The sequence below is a fragment of the Crinia signifera genome, chromosome 1 (genome assembly GCF_055691185.1).
Source record: "Crinia signifera chromosome 1, ASM5569118v1, whole genome shotgun sequence".
Taxonomy (NCBI): Eukaryota; Metazoa; Chordata; class Amphibia; order Anura; family Myobatrachidae; genus Crinia; species Crinia signifera.
Window position 1 is genome coordinate 197,326,071 of NC_139217.1, and position 22,384 is coordinate 197,348,454.

The 22,384-nt window shown below is 40.9% G+C and overlaps 1 protein-coding gene across 2 annotated transcripts in view; it reads right to left on the reverse strand.

Moving 5' to 3' along the window:
• The window catches only part of MMRN1 (multimerin 1), an 89,657-nt gene extending 68,284 nt beyond the window's left edge, over positions 1–21,373 (reverse strand). The window contains exon 1 of one of the 2 annotated variants that reach the window (XM_083179108.1): positions 20,571–21,373. In XM_083179108.1, the coding sequence (XP_083035234.1) occupies positions 20,571–21,046 (476 nt within the window). In that variant the 5' untranslated portion in view covers positions 21,047–21,373. The remainder of the gene's footprint in view (positions 1–20,570) is intronic. The other variant, XM_083179107.1, reaches the window with a different exon arrangement.
• Positions 21,374–22,384: the final 1,011 nt, after the last annotated feature.

Here is a 22,384-nt window from a genome sequence, read left to right on the forward strand (position 1 = left end):
TTTCTCCATAGCTTGGGAAACATTTATAAAAAGAACAAGATACATACTGTAACACAGTGGGCGAGATGAAGCAAGCATCGCAAAAAACTTGCGATGCTTGCCGCCACCCTCCGCATGCATAGTGGCATTTACTAACGCTGCATGCAAGAAGAATTCTGCTAATTCTTGTGGTTTTTTTGGTTTCTGCGGTTTTCTCGAGTGACGCACACGCTGCCAGGGATGCTGGGAGGGATCCAGTTGGATCCTTCATAGCAGGGGAAGTGCAATAGAAGTGCTGATTTTAAAATTTCGTTGCAGACTACATCCAAGCCCTGGAATGTACCACATTCTGGGCTTGGTGCATATGGGGGCTACGGGCGGCAAAACTTCTGTAATCTGCATTTTCCGGAGGCTTGGCTGCATTTTTTTACTTTGCTGCATCTCGCCCATTATTATCAGCAATCAGCACAAATAGAATAACAGATGCCCTGCTGTAATATACTTTCCAACTACCCCCAAGATTTATAGAACAGCAAATAATGCTGGAACTTGAAATGTGTGAGTGTATAAAAGGGGCGTGGGTTCACCCCAGAAGTGACAGTTTTGAGTGTCTCTGTGTGGCTAATTGGATAGAGATAAGAGGTTGTCACAATTCTGCGTTACTCAGTGTTGAAGCTATGCTACAGGCAAGCACTCGCACTGCAGGCACTGCAGACACTGCGCGCACTGCAGGCACTGCGCACTGAGTTTACAGACGGAGTTCCTCTAATAGGAACCGCTAATTGTGCCATATCTAAGTAACCTGATGAGATTTAGAAGTGGATCATTATTGCCCCTAACATCATATTGTCATGAGTAGAGTATAAGCTTCTGTCAATCTCCAAGCATGTAAAGAGGTATTTTCATATTGAAACATAATAGAAAGACTTGTTTTTTACTGTGAGTATACAATAGTTAGCCAGTGGAACATACTGCATCGCAGTACATTGATAGGATAGATTTTGAAACATTATTTATGTCTTTCCTATGCAAAATGGTATCAATAGTCATAGTGAGCAGATTAAGCCATTGTTCTGATTCAGGGAATTAATCATGTTTCCCTGTGAGGTTAAATTGGCAGTTAGTAGCTTCTAGTGGCTTTGTTTTCTATTCTCTTAGTCAATGTATCTAGAATTCATAAATCACATGCTGCCTATGGCTACAGCAGTCTCCAGCAACAATATAAGGATGCCTTGCCCAAGAAGCTTGTGATAGCAGAAGCCATCCACACCTTTTAATACAAGTGTTTGTCAGCAGGAATGAGCTCACCAGGCATTTGTACTGTAGTTCTCTGCAAACTATTACATGTAATTATGCTATCAGTGTTCTAATTATAGAGATATACACATTTGTAACGTAATAATGATAGCTGAGTTAGAAGTTGAACTAAGTAAAGTTGGATTTATCCATTATACTTTCAGTTGTTTCTTTATTTTAAATCACAAGAACTTGACATTACTAGTCATATAGAGCAACAGTTCCCAACCTGGGGTACAAGTACCCCTGGTGGTATACTGCAGACCGGTTGTGGGTACTTGAAATGAATATTGGTAATGCTGGAAGAAGAGGAAGAAGTTTCCGGATGGTGGAATAAGTTGGTTGGCGTAGAGATGAACCACGTCACTTTCCGGTTCTGTCTGCAGCGTCGGTGTCTCCTGGTGCTTTTGGCTGACCAGCAACTCACGCTGCCCTCAGATATCAGCATTTATCTGCCCCCGCGCTGACATGGGTGGAGGAAGCAGTAACATTAGTTCTACAGGTGTCAGCGGGAACCCGAGAGACAGTACAAAGCCAGCGGCCAGACCCAGAGGGACGAGATTCCTGACTGCACATTACTCCGCCACTACTCAGTAATATAAGGACACATGAATACTGCTCACTTTCACTCCACTCCTAAGTGGATATAATGTAAATTGAGAGGAGGGGTACTCATAAATGAAAAGCTTAAGCCAGTGATACAGGATAAAAATAAGGTTTGGAAGTGATGTTACAGTATAGAGTATATTACTTATAGGTCTCTAGTTATGAAAATAATTGTATCCTTAAAACAATGGATGTTTCTGTATGCCATGGGAACAATGGAAATGCATGCACATTTTGATAAGTATTCTAAGGCTTAGCCTAACCCCAACCCTATCGTACCACTGCCTCAGCCTAACCCCAAACCCCCACAACCACCGACACCACTGCAGCTTAACTCCCAACCTTACTCTCCCAGCAGCATAACCTATAACTCTACCTCCCCACATCCTATTGTTGGCATTTTGTTGAAGTGTTGGCATTTTGACCCATCACGAACCTGCTGCCAGTATTGTGAGTGTTGGGTTTCTGGCCATCAGGATGTCAACTACTGCACATCCCGCCACACATAGTGTACGTATAACTTGAAGGAGGCAGAACTAAGTTTCCTACTTAGTATTAAGATGCCTATTTCTAAAGGCCGGCAGTTCCTCTCTGGTCTGATGTGCTGAATGTCTGCTCAGATTAACATGCAGATCAAACTTGGTTGGAGATTGCTGCTGCTACTGTGCATGCACAGAATCTTTAGGCCCTTATACCAGGGCCGCCCACAGGGGGGTGCCAGGGGTACAGCTGTCCCAGGCCCTGGCCTCTGAAGGGGCCCGGCCAGCTGCCCACAGTGGCAAGGCACCACCACCCCGCTCCCGCACAGTATCCACCACCCGACGGCCAGGCACGCACAATACACAGTGCAGCCTGCCAGCCTGCCGAACCTAGGATACAGAGGCAGAGGCAGGCTGCACTGTGCAGTGAGTGCTCCGAGCCCCGAGTCCCGGAGGGAGAAGAATCTGCTGCCACCGCTGGTAAGTAATAGTAATGGGGGGGGGGTGGTGGGGTGCCTGCGTGCGTGGAGGGTGCTTCTGGGGGCCCAGGCTGGAGGTCAGTCCCGGGCCCCAACATTACTAGTGGTGGCCCTGCCTTATACCACTTATATTATCACTTTTATGGTCCTGATTCAAGCCTCTTCCTGGGCAGGAATATGTGTGTTGAGGGATAACAATGGTGGGGAATGGGGTTTCTGGACAATTGAAAACCCCTTGTTCATTTTCCTATGCCATGTTCATTTAGTTGCTATGCTTTTCAATTTTTGGTCAGACCCTTCTAAGAATATACCACTACGCGGCCCATTTATTACCATCCGCATATGAGGATGTGGATGTGCAGTGATAACATCGGCCCAACTCACAATGTGATAATTAACTACTTAGCACGCATGTATCAATTTTCGCATACAGGGATGGAGCTTGCAATAAAGCTCTGTCCCTGTGATGAGTCTCCACAGCATCATCGGGGTATTTTCTTGACGAAAAACACCACAATGATGTACTGCGCATGCACGGTCATCGCCGCTACCGCCACCACAGGCACACCCCTCCCCATTGTGATGGTCCCTCCAGGTGCAAACCCCCCCCCTCCCCCTACGCTGATTTATACTAACATTTAATGTAAACCAAAAGGAAATAAACTTTTTGGACCTTACCATTTAGACAATGATACTGTAAAAACTAAGAACCATGTTAAGCCGACAGATAGTAATTCTTATGTGGGTTTTAATAGTAATCATAATAAGAACTGGATGTGTAGTATCCCGAATGGACAATTTCAGAGACTATGTAGAAATTGTAGCGATCTGGGTCTATAAAGATCAAGCTTTACTGATGGAGAAAAACTTTTTAGACAAAGGGTACGATCATGATACAGTAAAAAGGGCCATTAATAGAAATACTACTCTAGACAGGTCAGAAATACTGAAAAACAAAAATAAACCATCTGGTGACCAAAATAAAGAAGTCACATTTATCACAAGATTTTCCTCCCAGTATCGTGCTATAGAAAATATTGTCACAAGACATTGGGATATCCTCACTAAAGATCACACTCTTATAGAATATTTAGGTAGTCGTCCCAAATTTATCTATAAAAGAGCAGATAATTTACGGAACGTTTTAGTGAGAAGTGCTATCCCTGTGGAAAGAAGACCTAGCAGAATTACCTCCAAGGGGTTCTATAGGTGCGGACAATGTAGTATGTGTAGAACATGTAAAACAGAGAAAAAACTTACAGAATATGTGTCTAATGCAGACATACAAAATTAACGATTTCATTACATGTGGCACTAAAAATGTTATTTATCTGCTAGAGTGCACATGTGGTGACCAGTATGTCGGGAGAACGAGTAGGATGCTTAAGGAGCGTCTGAACGAACATATCCGTAACATAAAAAAGGATATGAGCTCCATTAAGTTTCTCTCCATTTTAAAGAAAAACATGCATGTAATGTTTCGCACATAAAAAGTTGCCCGGCTCATGCGTTAAATGGTCTACATATATTATTTTTAAGTCTTTTTTATATATGTCCATGTAAATGTTAATACATTTATTGTATAATAAGATATGGGGGGTCCCCTTTCTGCGCTCTAGAACTATGGAGCAGCACCTCTGAGGGATCTTCTGTTAGGTAAGATCCAGGGAATAGAAATGAAAAAAGAAAGTGGGGTTTCAGAGGGCGCTAATATATCACAACAATTTTGATAAAAATGGTATTTATTACAACCTCAGTAAAAATTGTCATAAAAAGCACCTCTTAGGGTGTAATGTTTACACATAAACAATGAAAATAAAACTCTGGTGAATTCCATTCTGAATTGACTATACCACCAGTGTCATCGTTCCAATTGCGACTCATAATGTCTCACCAGAGTTTTATTTTCATTGTTTATGTGTAAACATTACACCCTAAGAGGTGCTTTTTATGACAATTTTTACTGAGATTGTAATAAATACCATTTTTATCAAAATTGTTGTGATATATTAGTGCCCTCTGAAACCCCACTTTCTTTTTTCATTTATTGTATAATGTAAGAAATGTGTAACAATGTTTTAAAATGTTTTCAAATAATTTTAATTAGGCTTAGACTAGAAGCTTAATACCATTAATGTGGAGCCAGGTTCTAGGTTTGCTGATTGGCCACCTAAAGTCACGTGATTCCAACCCCCGGTTTTATAAACTGGCTCAGTAGACTAGCACGGCACGTCTTGACAAAGGATCAGGTATCCGAAACGCGTTGATGCTCAGCCGTGACTGCACGCCCATTCATTCGGCCAGTGTTCAGGATAAGGAGAGGAGATCAGCGTCACACACCATCTCCGGCTTTGTGAACTGCCAGCTCGGTGCGTCTGCAGCACAACTTGTTACTGCCGTCACATAGACATTGGAAACCGTAACGCTGCCATCCTTTTGTAGTTTGTTTTATTTGGTGTTTTATTCGTGGATGTCCTATTAAACCTGGTTATACCTGTTATCGGAGTGGACCTGTTAAAGATACCATTATATGCATGCGGGTGAGAAATTTTAAGTAAGTTTATCTTTCTTGTCATACCATGCCGATTGAGTGATTCCACATTAAAAGATACCTTTGCATGAATGCGGGACAGAATCTTTAAGTAAGACTCTGTCTCATGAGGGGTGAAGGTCATCTTTAAATTGGATATAAAGAAACTGTTATGTGCATGCGTGGGTGAACTAATAAGTAAGTTTGGCTCCTTAAGGGTGCAGCCTATTAGATCACCTGCAATCAATTCAAGCACTGGGATTATCCTAAACCTTTTTTGTATGCTGATTTATACTCACCAACCCCCAGGGATCAGCTCCTACAGCACTATTGATCTTTGAGGCCGATCCATGGACTGTGGGCAGGTGAGTATTTTTTTTTTTACACTGTGATCAGCCTGTGTGTCCATCAGATATTCACATCTGATCATCTTTGACCCGTACTTGCATAACTTTCTCTGCCTACGAGCAAATAAAGCTGTGCTGAAGACCACAATTTGCATATGAACCCTTGCATCTCCCAGTTTCATCTCCCTCTCCTGGAGACAATGCTTCCTCCATTGTACTACCCTTCCCAGAATTGAAGTGTTACACAAGATCATGGTGGTTTAGCGCAACATGTAGCCCAGACAAATAATACAGGGTGCCACAGGTGTTCTCTCCTCTCCATCCCTGCTGGCACCCTTAGACTTGGACCCATTACAGATACGCTTACAGTTGTAGTCAACTATGGAACTGTGCCCCCCCCCCTGTTCATATGCTTAGTTGCATAGTCTTCTTTATCAGTGTACACTTGTACCAGCCCTATCCTAAATGCAAAACATTTTTTGAATGTCCCCCCCAACACAACATCAGTAAACTTAGCCTGTGTGAGTGTTCTGTTACCATAAAGCTACACCATTTCAGCATTACCATGCAGGAGCTTAACTGCAAAGCAAATTGTGGTGCAAAAGCATACACAATCTAATGCAAAACTGATCATGATATTGAACAATTGTACTGTTGCTGTTTTTTTGTCTCTGGAATCTGGAAGCCCTGGCATGTGGCATAGTGTATAATGGACATTATGGCATGTGGCATAGTGTATAATGGACGTTATGGTGTGTGGCATAGTGTATAATGGACGTTATGGTGTGTGGCATAATATGTAATGCACTTCAAATTGTATGGCATAATGTGATATGGTCATTACAGTCTGTGGCATAATGTGTAATGGGCAATACAGTGTGTGGCATAATATGTAAGAAGCGTTATGTTTTGGAGTTTTGAAATCTCCTTCCCGCTGCTGGACTCTCTCTGTCTGCCAGCGGTGGAGGTGCAGCGGGGGTGCAGGAGATGCTGCTGCTGCTGCTTCCATGGCCACTTCATTTATCATGTCTACACATGGAACAATGTTGCTAAATTCAGCTATTGTCGACCTTCAATATCAGTGTTGATCTGTGGTATGTCCACCATTTTTAGGTGTCAATCTAGTCACTGTTGCCCATTAGTGGTCAACCTAGTGCCTGTTAACCTAGAATATGTCGACCCAGGAACCGGATACTGGTTATATGGATATACTTGTGTCTATGATCATGTGATGCCCCTTGTATAGCCTTTCAAATTAAATTGCATGCACCCAATTATGCATTAGGTGGAGTACAACCAACACCACTACATGGAATGTGATCACTACGGGATTTGGAGGCAAAGAGGGCCAAGCTTGGCAAGTCCAGGCATGCATTATACTTACAATATATATAGCGTACCCTTGGGCAATGTCCCTTAATTTAATGTCAATGTCCAGAGGCTGGTGTGCACCACATTCTCTGGACATTGACACTAAATTAAGGGACATTGCCCAAGGATACGCTATACAGTATATATGTAGTATTGTTGTTCTTTGTTGGGAGCTGCATATATACCAATTTGAAGCACCCCAGTGAATTGGGATATATATCCACTTAAGCAATTTATCTATATTTTTTCAAATCTGCACCTGATTTTTTAGTTCTTTCATGCATTATACTTGGCTTATTTTCATGTGCTAAACAAAGCTTGTTGTGATTCAATAGGTGCCATTTTTTATGCGCTAAATCTAATCCTTTAAATTGTGCAGTGGACCAACATTGTATAGATCGGTATAAATTTCACATTTGTGAGCGTGGTTATGTTATACTCCATGAATCTGTTAATCTGCCACAGCAACCATCATTTATTAGTGAAATATGCACATGCACATCAGCTGTGAACATGGCAAACCTCCCAACCTTCTGAGCAGCGGGACAAAGCTGACAAATCTGGAAAGCTGAGAAATATGCCCAGGTTACTTTATAAACTTGCAGCTCAGACATTTGTCAATTGCTGTTAGCTGTTTTCTTTTATGCAGCTCTTGATGCACGTGATGGTAGCTCAATGCTAATGTCTTGTGTTAAGGGCGGCAAACAGTAACTTCAGTTCATGTGTAGAGAAGCTCCATCCCAGCATGAGGCAGAGAGTCCGAACCTTAATTCGCAGGATGGTGGTAGCACAGAGCATTCCCAACAGAGCCCATTTATATCTTCAATGGCTGTCAGCAGCAAACTACTGTTATGCATGTCCTTAGAGCTTTGTCACCATAGAAACAGAATGAACTATCATTGTAGTATAACAATACAATTCACATGCTAGCACTGGGATACAGAACATCCACAAATACACAGCAAGTGATCATCAGTGTCTAGCAATTCCTTTTGTAAAATGAATATCAAAACAAGTAATGATGTATTACAATTAATACACTACTTGATTGTCTGTTGAGTTACAGCCATAGTTTATGCTTGCAAGATGTCACTTGATATAAACTGGAAGTATCCGATGGGTTGAAAGGATAAAGGGAGAACATATACACACAGAAACGAATAAAGGCACAACGTCGCACAATGAAGACACAAAGACAAACATCATCTGAATACATAACTATTGGATTTGATTATTTAGCATTGTTTTTTGCCCTGTAGTAGCTAATGTCTATACCATGGCTACTATGTAAAACAGCAAGACAAGGACAAAAGACTAGATGGAGAAATGAAAGTTGAACCCTATCTAATTGTGCTTGCATTAAGTTATGGTATATTTTCTTTTACAGTAGAGCATATGTATATCAGGCAAACCATAATATTTAACACATGCAGATTAAAAATGTTTTCTTCTTTTATGCTGATACTTTACATTTAAATCCAGAGGGAGGATGACAGTGGGCAAGATTGCATTAAAAATATTACAGTGTTCGGGCTTCATACAACAGCAATGCTTCCAAACTACGGGGAGGTCCAGCTACCAGTGGAATAGCCTTGCCGCCTTCTTCGGTGTTAGCTATCATGAATAAAAGTTATGAAATATGGCATTGTAACATACCTTCAATTGTCCTGATTTTTGCAGGACAGTCCCATTTTTGTGGGGACTGTCCCGCTGTCCCAAATGTGTCCAGTGTGTCATGTGGTGGTGGTGTTGGTGGGGGAGTTGGAAGTCCCCCTGTCACTTGCTGCTCAGCTTAGCGGTGAATAGGTGCTGTGCACATGCACAAAGTATCTACTCAATTGAGACAGAGGAAGTGGGACATGCAGTGGGTTTGCTCCAACAGTGACGGAAATGGGAGGCACGGTTCATGATCATGGCTTTCCTGTAAAGCCATGCCCCCTTTTTCCATAGGTCATGTCCCTTTCAGGCATGTGTGTTGGATCCTCAAGTTAACATTCATGAGTTTTGGGAGGAATGCTGAAAATTTAATCTAAAATGGTAAAATGATAATTTTCCTTATAATATGTAGGAATCGAATCTAAAGGGATGTTCAGCCAGATAGAACACATAAATGGAAAATGACAATAGCATAAAACATTTATGAATTCATTTAAATGCAATAAATATAAATGTGCTTACAAAATTGTAACTTATTCAAAGCATTTTCATAAAATTCTGCCACCAGATGAGAGTTTGGATACACTTATATATGACACTGCATTAGCACATTGAATTATGGGCCCTACACACATAGCGTGAACACTGGTGACCAGCGAGATTGATAGACACTGGACAGCGACGCGTGGGGATGCGCATTGCCGCCACTATAGCCCCTACACACACACACACACACACACTGATGTTGGGGCATTTTCTAAGCGACTTTGCCAAACTAAGCAAAGTCGCTTAGAAAATGCATTAATATCAGTATGTGTGTAGGCCCTATAAAAATTAGCCACTTGACAATAAAATTGTTGTGCGACCTTTGTCAGTGTAAAGGGGCTGTAAACTGATACACTGATATATTAGCAACACAAGGTCTTTATAATCTGCAGCTTACAATATTCATGTAGAAACAATTGGTTCTCTCAGTCAACCACTGTACCAAGATAAAAAGGTTGTGGTCAGACAGAAGAGATGTACAGCTTGTCTATAGATCCATTGCACTTACATGCAAGAATAGATACATTGTGAGGAGGCCGTGCAAATCAACCTCAATTCCACCAGGTCCTTCCATAATTGTGTCTTTATCTTAGCCAAGCAATTACTATTCAAGTTCACATAGCTATCAACCAACCTTGCAGCTTCTTAAGTCAGGGCAGTGAAAGGGGACATAGCTACGTCACAATGAACACATGGCTCCATATTAGAGTCGTGCTGACATTTGTGCAGTGCTAGCTTGTCAGCTATCACCCTCCCTTCAGAATACCCTTTAATTGGTGTACCTATTCTGAGCAGCGGAGCAAAGATATCTTTCAGCCACCGTGTGGGACAACCTTTTACCTCTTACTTCAATTGAATAATCTTTTAAAAAATATATATATAGGAGGGTAAGTCAGAAATGATCCACGCTCCAGTTATAGTAAATAGTCTTCTAGCTGCACTGTAGTAACAATGATTTCTGTACTAAGTTGCTGTCTCCCCAGTCACTGCTGTTCAGGTTTCTTTTAACATGTTACGTGACTGCAATTCACGGCAAAATGGCTGCCCCAATTGTGATTTGCAGGAAAGAAGAGCAGTATGCAGTGATTTTTTTTTTGTGTGTGGTCTAAGAGTGTGTCTGGTGCCAATATTTAGCAAACAGTTTGTGCATAGTATAGAGAATGTTTTTGTTGTGAAGAAGTATGTGTGAAAGGATAGAGACGTTCAAAGAAGGTTGCACAGTAAAGGAGGTTTTACTAGATGAGCGGTAAATGAAAGTTTAGAGTTGTCTTTTATTCAGTTTGCCAGGGCAGAGGGGTCACTTTAGTGGAAGAGAGAGAGCTGGCTGAGGGCGAGATTTACTAAGCCTTAAAAAGTGATAAACTGGATAAACCACCATCCGATCAGTACCTACCTGTCATTTTTAAAACACAGCCTGTAGCATGGCAGTAAATAGCTGATTGGCTGAGGTTTTTCACTCTACTTTTTATTACTTTTCAAGCTTAGTACATCTGGCCTTCAGGGTAAGTGAAAATTGGGATTGTTCTGTGAAACCATGTTCCCTTCCCAGCCAGGCCCCTTTTTGAGGACCAAGAAAAAAGATAGGAACAGCGCTGTACTGAATATATAAAAATGTATTATATAAATTACATTAAACACACTATTATGGCCAATAAAGACAAACAAGACACACAAACAGTGTCTTGTTTGTCTATATTGGCCATAATAGTGTGTTTTATGTATTTTATATAATACATTTTTATATATTCAGTACAGCGCTGTTGCTATCTTTTTTCTTGGTTCTTGTGATTTTAAGGGGTTTGGTAATTCCCCTTCAGGTTCAGCAGCAGTGCAGAATATACAATCAGCACTCAATATCATTCCGTGGTGTTTGGTGGCCCTTTTTGAGGAGCATGTGCTTTCTGTGCATGCAGGGATATCATTTTTTATCAATCTGAGGGGCCTGTACCCTATTTAATAGAAACATAGAAACATAGAATTTGACGGCAGATAAGAACCATTTGGCCCATCTAGTCTGCCCCTTTTTTATCCTTCAGGTAATCTCAACCCTTTTTGATCCTTATTTCGTTGTATGGATATTTATATGCCTATCCCAAGCATGTTTAAATTGTTCTACTGTCATAGCCTCTACCACCTATGATGGGAGGCTATTCCACTTATACACTACCCTTTCTGTGAAGTAATTTTTTCTAACATTTCCCCTGAACCTACCTCCCTCCAGCTTCAGTGCATGTCCTCGTGTTCTATTACTTCTTTTCCTTTGAAGAAAATTTATATATTTGAATATTTCTTTCTATCATGTCCCCCCTTTCCCTTCTCTGCTACAAACTATAAATGTTAAGATCTTTTAGTCTATCCAGGTAAGTTTTGTGATGTAGGCCATGAACCATTTTAGTTGCCCTTCTTTGTACACTCTCCAATGTATTTATATCCTTCTGAAGATATGGTCTCCAGAACTGGACACAGTATTCCAGATGAGGCCGTACCAATGACCTATAATGTGACCTATAATAGTACCCTGGATTCCATTATTCTTCCTTTACACTTCTGTGTATATTTTTTGCTTCTTTATGTAACTTTTTCTTAGAAATTTAGGCAGAGGTCTTAAAGAATCTGATGCACAAAGGTGAAGATGCTCAATCAAATTATATAACAGCAGGTGTTAGAAAAGGAGGTGTTATCTGGAGACAAAAAAAAAACACAGAAAAATTCCCCACCACAATGCTGTAAACAAGACAAAAGGCTTTCAGTTTCTGTTCATCATACTGGGAAGACTGAGATTTTCAATTTGCCACTCCATCAGTTCTAACCTTATTAATTACTACAGCTCCAACAAATCGGGATGCACAAATGTGACAATCTAAGCAGTCTGATAGAAGTCCAAAGAAACTAAAATGGAGAGGTGATGTGCAGGTCCTGCTGCTGTGGACATTTTGTTCTTCACATATTGTAACCAGGATCTAAAACTTTATATCTGTTCTAAATCTTTATATCTGATCTAAAATTTATATCTTTTATATTTGCAGCAGGACACATGAAACCTTAATGCTAATACCATTCTTAAAACCCAGGAATTTCAATGGACAAATGTAACTTTTATATCTTTTTATTTATGACATATGCAAATGATGATGATATTTTTAATTTACAGCCTAGAAGGAATCTCCTGCACATTTATTTATATTATTTCTAAAGTGATTATAAGTATTGACATAAAAACTGTGTTGACCTTCATGAATAATCCTAGATCTTTGACTCCTGCATAGGGAAATGCTGTGCCACACACTGTGCATTATCAATTAACTAAACTATCATATAAAAACCACAAATAAATGTACTGCATTTATACTGTGTGTATTCTTTGTGGATAAATTCCAATTGTGTGGTAAGAGCTGCTGATGGCAATCCCATGGTGCAATGTAATTCTTACATTTCACAGGGATCTTTCATGCAAAGATGCAGGGTATAGAGAAGAAAAAAACATACGTTTTAATAAGTACATATCTAAAAATTGGTAAAAGACTTCCACATGTAAATTAGTAGTGATGTAATCACAAGAAAAGACCATACATCAGTAATTAAAACAAGTATATTGGCATATCAGTCCTTTTAACTGGAAACTGGGGAAATATTGATATTCTAATAACAGATTGTATAAACAAGTAGATCAATACTAGTCAGCGGCAGATGTATTAAGCCTTAAAAAGAGATAAACGTGAGGATGATAAAGGTTGATACATGTCCAGTCAATCATCTCCTAACTACCATTTTTAGAACACAGACTATACCATGATAGTTAGGAGCGGATTGCCTGAACGTTTTTGCCCTCTTTATCCCCCTCATGTTTATCTCTTTTTAAGTCTTAATAAATCTGCCCCACGATATCATATCCCCAGTAGTGCCAGTTACAGATGTCCCTAGTAGTGGCAGTTACATATTATATCCTCAGTAGTGCCAGTTACAGATGTCCCTAGTAGTGCCAGTTGCATATCATATCCCCAGTAGTGCCAGTTATAGATGTCCTCAGTAGTGCCAGTTACATATCATATCCTCAGTAGTGCCAGTTACAGATGTCCCCAGTAGTGCCAGTTACATATCATATGCCCAGTAGTGCCAGTTACAGATGGCCCTAGTAGTGCCAGTTACATATCATATCCCCAATAGTGCCAGTAACAGATGTCCCCAGTAGTGCCAGTTACATATTATATCTCCAGTAGTGCCAGTTACAGATATCCATAGTAGTGCCAGTTACATATCATGTCCCCAGAAGTGCTCTTAGCAACACCAACAACAAAAAATCACTAGTTTTATGAATAAATTGGATAACAGATATCTGGATAAGGGATACTCAACTTGTACTGAGTAATATAACACAGACTTTATAGCCCTCAGTAATTATTGTTCATTATGTAACTATTAGTTGTATACTTTACTTTGAAAACTGTAGGGCTGATTCAGCCATGTGCGAATATACAAATGTGCAAACCCTGGGAGCAAATGGCTTCAATGAGTTTCACACTCGCCAAGCTATTTGCTCAGTATGGGGCGAGAAGGGGGTTGGCAAGGGGCGGTAGCAGGGGAAAGCCCAGCGTTTTCCAGGCGTCCACATAAAAACACTGAGTGTCTCCTGCTTGGGGCAGGAGGCTGATGTCACATTATGACAGCGCATACCCCGAATTCGGAAGACAATGGCCATCTGAAAATTAAGTACAGATAGAGCCGCTCTCATTGTTATCTCCAGTGCTGGCAAATGTGGACGAGTGAGCGGCTCAACTGCTCGCATGTCCATTGCTGAGAATGGGGCGCGCGAGCGTCTCTGATGTGCATGCACCACATTCTACATAACAGGCTGCTGATTGGCGCAATGGGAACCACTCAGATAAGAGCGGCTCCATCTGTATAGACTTACTTTTCAGACCGAAGGCATTAAAAATCATTCGATGGTAAGCGATCCATCGTAGGATTTCTCATCCTTAAACTGCATACGAGGGGATGTGTTACCATACACATCCCCTTGCATGCTACCGAGGGAATTTGCACAGCAGGGTGGCGGGCGGGCATTCGGATGCTAGTTTGTGTTTTCCCTGATTGCTTGGAGTCCAAAGAGAAGCAAAAAAGTTTTCTTCTCAGGTCCTTACGTATTTGGATTTGATATAAGCCCCTCCTGCAGTGATGTCAGGCATTCATAATAGATTACAATCAAGATTCAAGAGGACACTGTTTGATGGGCAGTTGGCAACAGCTATATTTTATTACTAGCGGCCCATTCACACTAGAATATTACTGTATGTTTCCAATCTGGCTGGTTGGAATGAAAATCTGGAAATTTCTGGCAACAAATTACAATCAACCGTTTGTTCCCAAACGTCGGAAAATTAACTGCAGTCATCTGCATGAATTGATTTAACCAATTTGTCTGTAGGACCAATTTTTGTCTGTTTTCCATGTTTAGGAGCAAATGGTCAGTTGTCATTTGCTCCCAAAATGTCCAGATTTTCATTCCATCCTTCCAGATTGGAAAGATAATCTTCTAGTGTGTATGGGCCTTCAGTGTGTCATAACGGTACAAAAAGCAGAAAGCGCTCAGGTTTAAGGTATAGACAATAGCCAGTTTGTTAAGAAAGTTTTTATAGAAATACCACAATATTTAAAGACACAACAATGAGCAAAAAGAGAAAGAAAAAACACATTAATACATACATCAATAATAAATATATTAGGTACCGGCCGATACCAACCAATATTGAAAAATTGTATTAATCCAAAAAAATAATAAATTAAAAATAAAAGTAAAAAATTTAAAATGAGTGGGGTTAGTAATAGTAAAAATGCTCCTTCTAGAGAATGATTCTGATGCCCATGAAGTCCCACTTGTTAGTCCATTTAGAGCTAGCTCATATATTAGTAGTGGTACAGCCAACCGTTATTAGTAGTTAGAATGAACAAGTCCAGTAATATAGATAAGAGGAAGTTAGTGATAACTATATTTACCAACCCTCCGACTGTAGTTTTAGATGGTATGCAGAAGGGAGAAGAATATGCTCCCACAGCTGTAGTCACATGTAATTCCGGGCTAGTGAGGCTGAAAAAAGGGGGAGCCAGCCGGCTATTCCTTTGAAGCAAAGAAGTTTTATTGATCAACGCGTTTCCCCGCCTACGTGTAACGGCGGCTTCCTCAATATTGACATTTTTGCTCGCAAAAATGTCCAGATATTCATTCCATCCTGCCAGATTGGAAAGATAATCTAGTGTGTATGGGCCTTTAGTGTGTCACACTCGGACTGTAGTGCCGTGATTTGCAGCAATGTATAAAAAAATTATGTTAAGCGGCCGCCACCGCCTTCCCGCTGTTTTCGAGCTCCAGCGTTAAAGGTAGTGCCGGAGTCTTGGGGACAGAGGCAGATGGTGACCCTCTTTTTCCGGCAGTGCGGTCTGCTGTCAGAAGTGTCAGAAACATTGCTAGGCAACACCTTGAACTTCCATTTTGCACTGACGGCCGGGCACGCAGGTTAAAATTTCAACATGTATTAAAGCCTATGCTCCAGTGAATAGAGAATAAAGAAACAAAACATAATTTCTAATAAAGGCAGGGCCGGCTCTACCACTAGGCAGTTTTAGGCAGCTGCCTAGGGTGCTGGGATCTGGGTGGCTCCCATCATATCTACCTATAAAAAAATCAAGGATGTCTGACAATCCTTGTTGTACTTAATGCAGATGGTTGCTGTGGAACTTCTAAGACCTCACCTCCATACTTTGTCTTAAGGCATACTTCCCCACTGTGCTGTCCTCTTTTCCTTGTACTCTGTTGTGGGTTGTAAAGGGGAGGGTGCTGGGGGCCTACAGGGAAAGCAGGGGACTTGCCCACCTTCCTGGGGGCTGGGAGGATCACTACATTTTTGGGAGGCTCCCTGCAATTCCAGAATGTTAGGCAAGTATGCATTAAGGGGTTGGAAAATGGCTATTGGTGGCAGTAGGGGTGGGGGGTGGGGGGGGGGGGGGGCAGTGGGTTGAAGTTTTTCCTAGGGTGCTGAGAAGCCTTACACTGGCCCTGAGTTTACTGAAAAAAATGCCAACACTAGACACACTATTTCAAAATCTCTGTAGTTTGTTGATTGTCAGCAAAGGTCTGAATATACAGACTCCACGGGATGCGGTCATTTGGTCTACTGCATTATGGTAGAAAGTCATTAGGTCGAATCCATTAGGTCGACATGCTAAAAGGTCGACATGACTCTAGGTCGACATGGGAAAAGGTCGACATGATTCTAGTTCGAAAGGTCATTAGTTCGACAGGTCATTAGTTCGACAAGGTCATTAGTTCGACATTGTCTATGTCGACATTCACAAGGTCGACATGGAGTTTTTCACTGTTTTTTGAGCCAACATGTGCCGACAGGCGGTATTTCATGCCCTACCATCCACTAGGGCGTGGTGGGAGAATAAAATAGTGTGCCGAGCGTAGCGAGGCACCGTGCCCGACGCATTGCGAGCGCAGCGAGCGATGCGAGGGGATGCAGTGCACTTTAAACTGTGTCCATGTCGACTGTGTTGACATTCAGGTAAAAAAACAGTGAAAAACCCCATGTCGACCTTGTGAATGTCGACATAGACAATGTCGAACTTATGACCTTGTCGAACTAATGACCTGTCGAACTAATGACCTGTCGACCTAGAATCATGTCGACCTTTTCCCATGTCGACCTAGAATCATGTCGACCTTTTAGCATGTCGACCTAATGGATTCGACCTAATGACTTTCTACCATAATGCAATAGACCAAATGATCCCAACCCATCTGCTATAGGACATTTACACAGTGTATTACTACTGTCTGGCAACATGTACAGTATCTGTGTGATAAATGTCATAATACTGTACATTGAGGAATGGACCAGATAATTAATTAATATATTATTATAGCGTTAATATAATGTTCAAAATATGTACATTCTATTGGGGGTTTTAAGTGTGTTTTTTATGTTTTCATTTAATCCCACTTAATAGGTTAGAGGAAAGAGAATGCACTTTCCAAATATAATGGTGTAGTGGTTCCTGCTAAGTCTTGCTGAAAATAAATGATTGTACTGAAGAAAAAATCCCCCTGGGTGCCTTGCAATATGACTATGTAGTCCTATTAGCTGTGTCTGTGTGTACACCTGACCTGAGAGCTTATGTCTTACTGTACTTCAAAGAACAAACAACTTTCTATTTTTGTTGATTGAATCCTTTTGGACTAATGCCTAGAGGTTACAGTTACGAATGATCAGAGGTTTGTTATAGAGGTAAAAGAGCACCTTTCTATAAAAAGCTTTTTATGTCAAGGTGCATTTGAAGTGATGTCAGCTGTAGTCCAGTAACTATCACTACACCGCTGAGCTATTGTTTCCAATGTTTATCTGACGAGCAGTTTACATCAGCAAAATGCACATTCTATTCCACTATCATTTTTTCTCTATTTACATTTGTTACAGTGTGTCAGAGGCCTAGGTCTGTATGAGTGTATATCTATATAAGGTATATATATATATATATATATATATATATATATATATATATATATATATATATATATATATACAGAAGGATGAACCCGTCACTCAGGGCTTAGGTAAGCTGCGGTGCAGAGTAGCTTGCTCTGTTGCCGTGAGTCGATGGTCTGTGTCAACACACAGACATCCATGCACAAATTTCAGAGAGACAAAGGCACTCAGAGGCTTGAAGAAGGTGAAAAAAACTGGAGAAATTTTATTCCATAGCCTGTCTGACAGGCAGGTGACAATTCGGTGCATTTTGCGGCCCTATTGGCAAATCGGGGTGGGGGGTATATATGAATAAGGGCTACCGTATATACTATATATATATAAGTATATATGTATAAGTCGACCTGAATATAACCCGAGGCACCTAATTTTACAACAAAAATCTGGGAAAACTTATTGACGCAAGTGGGACCCTCACTCGAGTATAAGCCAAGGGGGGCTTTTTCAGCATAAAAAATGTTCTGAAAAAGTAGGCTTATACTCGAGTATATATGGTGAGTAGGGTGAATCACTGAGATGAATATTAAGAACTTTAGCACCTAAGGTGAGAACATCCCACCAGAGTATTTGTATTATGGGGCGACTTTAGAAGACATGGAAAATACAGCACTCCTATAACTTTAAGAAGAAAACTGCTGCCAGGATTCCGGCGTCGGTATTGCAGTGGGAATTTAATTGGCATTGTCTAGAACTGGGCATTTAAAAAAAAAATTATTGGTAAATAAAAACTATTTTATAGAACACTGCATGGTATAGGTTCAAGAGTGAAACATGACACTGCAAACCAGATGTTATTGCTGTGGCAAACCACTTAAGCTTCTCTCATAATATTCCCTTATGGAATACAGGAACCAAATATATGTCATCACCAATGAAGATACAACAGGATGCATAGCAAACAACGTCATCATCCTGGCAACCACAATTTTACAAAAACAGTTGAAATGTATGTTTATAATAAGGATTATGTGCACCTTACATTTTATTTAATGTGCCTACTCTGAATAAAAATATAAACAAGCCTTTTAGCCTACAGACTAATCCTATTATTTTGCAAAGGATCTACAGTTTTGCAAGGAATTTAATTTAGGCTTGTACTGAATAAAGTCTGTTCTTGTATATGGACAAGCAATTTAAAATGAAATCTTGTAGCCTGAAAATATTCATTTTAGTGTTTGCCTTTCTCCCAAATACAGAAGAATCCTTCCTCGATGCTCAAGTCACCTCTAGTTGTGCCTAGTCACAGACAGTTCTCGCCACAATGTTGTTAGGGGATCACCTACATCAGTGATGGCTAAATTTGACACTCCACCTGTTGTTGACCTACACATCACAGCATGCCCTGCATCAGTTTTAGCATGGCCAAATTGTAAAACTGTAGCATACTTGCCTACTTTGGATTTCACCTCTCCGGGAGAAGCCTAGAGAGGCAACACATCAGGGAGGCGGGGGCAAGGCTAACATCACTTGGCCCCGCCCCCATGCTGGAAACCGCTGTGATTCACGGGAAGTGGAGAGGGGGCAGGGCTTAAATGATGTGAAATGCCGCGATTGAAGCCCCGCCCCCTCCCTGCGGACCCGCAATTTTACAGTAATTAAACCAGTGGGCAAGGGGGGAGCGGGGGCAATCACCAAAAAGCAGGAGACTTGCCCACCTTCCCGGGGGGCCGGGAGCAGGACCCGATTTTCGGGAGGCTCCCGGCTATTCTCAGAGGGTAGGCAAGCCTGAACTGTAGCATGGCATGCTGGGATGTTTAGTTCAACAACAGCTCGAGTGTCAAGGTTAGCCATCACGGACCTACAGACTACAGTGTTTGAGCGTGCATTTATGATCTGCACCAGGTTCAGTGTTTGATTTTATAAAAAATGTTATTACAATTGTTTTCATATGTCTATATTTTAATGGAATCCATCTAAAGATATTAGCGCTGCCTTATTGAGATTTCTATTTAGATTTTGATCATATAGGACTAATTACCCTGTTTGAAGCAGCAGCTTTGCAAAGCAGCAAGTGTCATTCCCCCTCCCCCCCCCCCCCCCCCCTGGCCATTTTCCAAGGATCACATTCTTTTTTCTGTGCCTAGTCCCAAGTGCATTTACTAACCCCAAAGATCTTTTCATGCGTCTTTTTCCCAAAAATGCTTTTTATTGGCATCAGTTTTCCAAAACACGCACAATCAGACTATGCTGATTAAATGGATATGAGACGTGTGTTTATTTGGTTTGTGACTTCAGCTATATCTGCATATGAAATGCTACATTACGGTTTTCCACTGATACTGTAACATTGCATATCGTCTGCAGATACAGCTGCAGTCACACACAGAATATAAAAAAGCAGCTTATCATTTTAATCAAAATAGTATGCTTGTGTGTCTTATTAAAAAAAAAATTAGGGAAAAAAGACCCTCATTGCTGGCTGATTCACTTGAGAGCTGGTAGCTGTCTTGTGCCATCTGTGCCCCAACTCACTGGGTAAATTTACTAAGGCTTCTGAAAAAAGGTGGTGTAGCTCATAGCATCCAATCATATTCTGTGTTTTTCAAGGATGCAATAGAGAAATAATAGACAGAATCTCATTGGTTGTTATCGTCCAAAATCACCTCTTAATTTTTAGAAGCTTAACTTAATTTACCCAGTTATGTTCAGAGGCTAGAAATGGATGGACACATCTGTAAGTAGATGTGACTGCAACATGAAAGTCTTGTACAAGAAATATAAAAGAAATAAAATCTGCTTACTTTCCACGAGCTGTTTCAAAGCTGGGCTTCTGGCTGTTCTTACTGTTGTAATTCTGTCTAGGAGAGCGGTTCGGTCCTTGTTGAACTACCACAATTTGTGTTGGGGCTGATCTTGTGGTTCTGACTCGTTCATTACTGGACTTGCTGGATTCTTCCTGCACAGCCACTGTGGGTAATGGCAATTTTGTTGGCATACGTATAATCTTTGAAAAGATTCTGAACTCCTTCCTTTTTGCAGTTGGTAACACAAGAGACATTGTCGTTGGACTCTGCTGGGTTGTGATCTCATCTGCAAGCTGAGTCGTTTGTAGTGTGTCACTACTTTGGGTTGTTGGACTGGGTATTTCAGCACTAATCTCAAAAAGAAGTTTCTTTACATTGGCATCCACTGGTTCCTCAGTAACATCTGGTGAATCTCCTCTTGTACTGCAGCCATCAATATATAGAAACATTGCTGTCAGCATGAAGAACTTCATCCTTGGGATTAAGTAGATATCTTGTTATGTTGCTCTGGGTCTATTATACACATGTGCTCATAATTCTAGCTTTCACCCTGAACCTGCTGTAGATTTGCATGCCAGTTATTATTAATGATAAAAAGGAAACAGGTTGCAACCTGACAGTTACAGATGAGGAAACACAATTCCTGTTAACTCTAATATCCTCTGGACCCTTCACCCCTCTGAATGGTGCTGTATAGAACTCAGGAGGAAAAATGACATGGGAAGGGAAACAATGCCCTGACAGAAAAAGAGAAAGCGGAACATTGCTGGATTATACACGAAAAGCTGTCATAACAGTAACATGTAAATAGAAACACTTCCTAGACAACATCTGACGCTTCAGTCAAGTCTATGGGTGACATTTTACTCCAGCTGTTGTGTGGTTAAGTTCTGACACCTCAGGGTGGAGGTAAGCAGAATTATTCTAGTAGTGTGTGAGTTAATGAGCCACAGGCATTTTGAATACTTTTTACATTTACAACATGACTGTGTGGCACAGGTCGCAAGTGTTTGCAGCCAGGGGGTAGTTTCTGTTTTAGCTAGCTATATTTCACAATATCCACAGGACAATTCTGGGAATAAGATCTGAGGCTGCTTGTCATGCAGTACAGCTGGGTTATGTTAACGAACTCTGAATATAGAGTTAAATTAAATATTGCCAGTGATTATCTTGTACAAAATAAGTGCAATCATTCAAAAAATACCATAAAAAGAGTAGGGATGTGCACTGGCCATGTTTTGGGTTTGGGTCTGTATGTGTTTTGCCATAACCACCCTTCCGGGTTTTGGGTCTGGATTTTTGGGGGAAAAAACATAATTTTTTTTTTTGCTCCTACGCTATTATTTATGTACCTCAATAACATTAATTTCCACTCATTTCCAGTCTATTTTGAACATCTCATACCTCACAATATTGTTTTAAGGCCAAAAGGTTTCAACGAGGTAGCTGGATGACTATGCTAAGCGACATAAGTGGGCGGCACAAACACGTGGCCCATCTAGGAGTGGCACTGTAGTGGCAAACAGGATGGCAGTTTGAAAAACAAGGCCCCATAGAGCACGTAAGGAAAAAAAAGTGCAAGATGGATTTGTCCATCCTTATGTTGTGTAAACAGGACACGCACACTTTAACAAACCAATCATTTCAGCCCCAGGGTCTGCTACATGTGGTTCGTTTGGGCCCCCACAAAATAAGCTGGCATCTAATCTGCACAAACTGGCTCTACTGAGGCAAGATGGTGGCCTCCTCCTTATCCACCGATTCCTCACCCCCTTCAGTGTCGTGTACATCCTCATCTTCCTCACAGAATA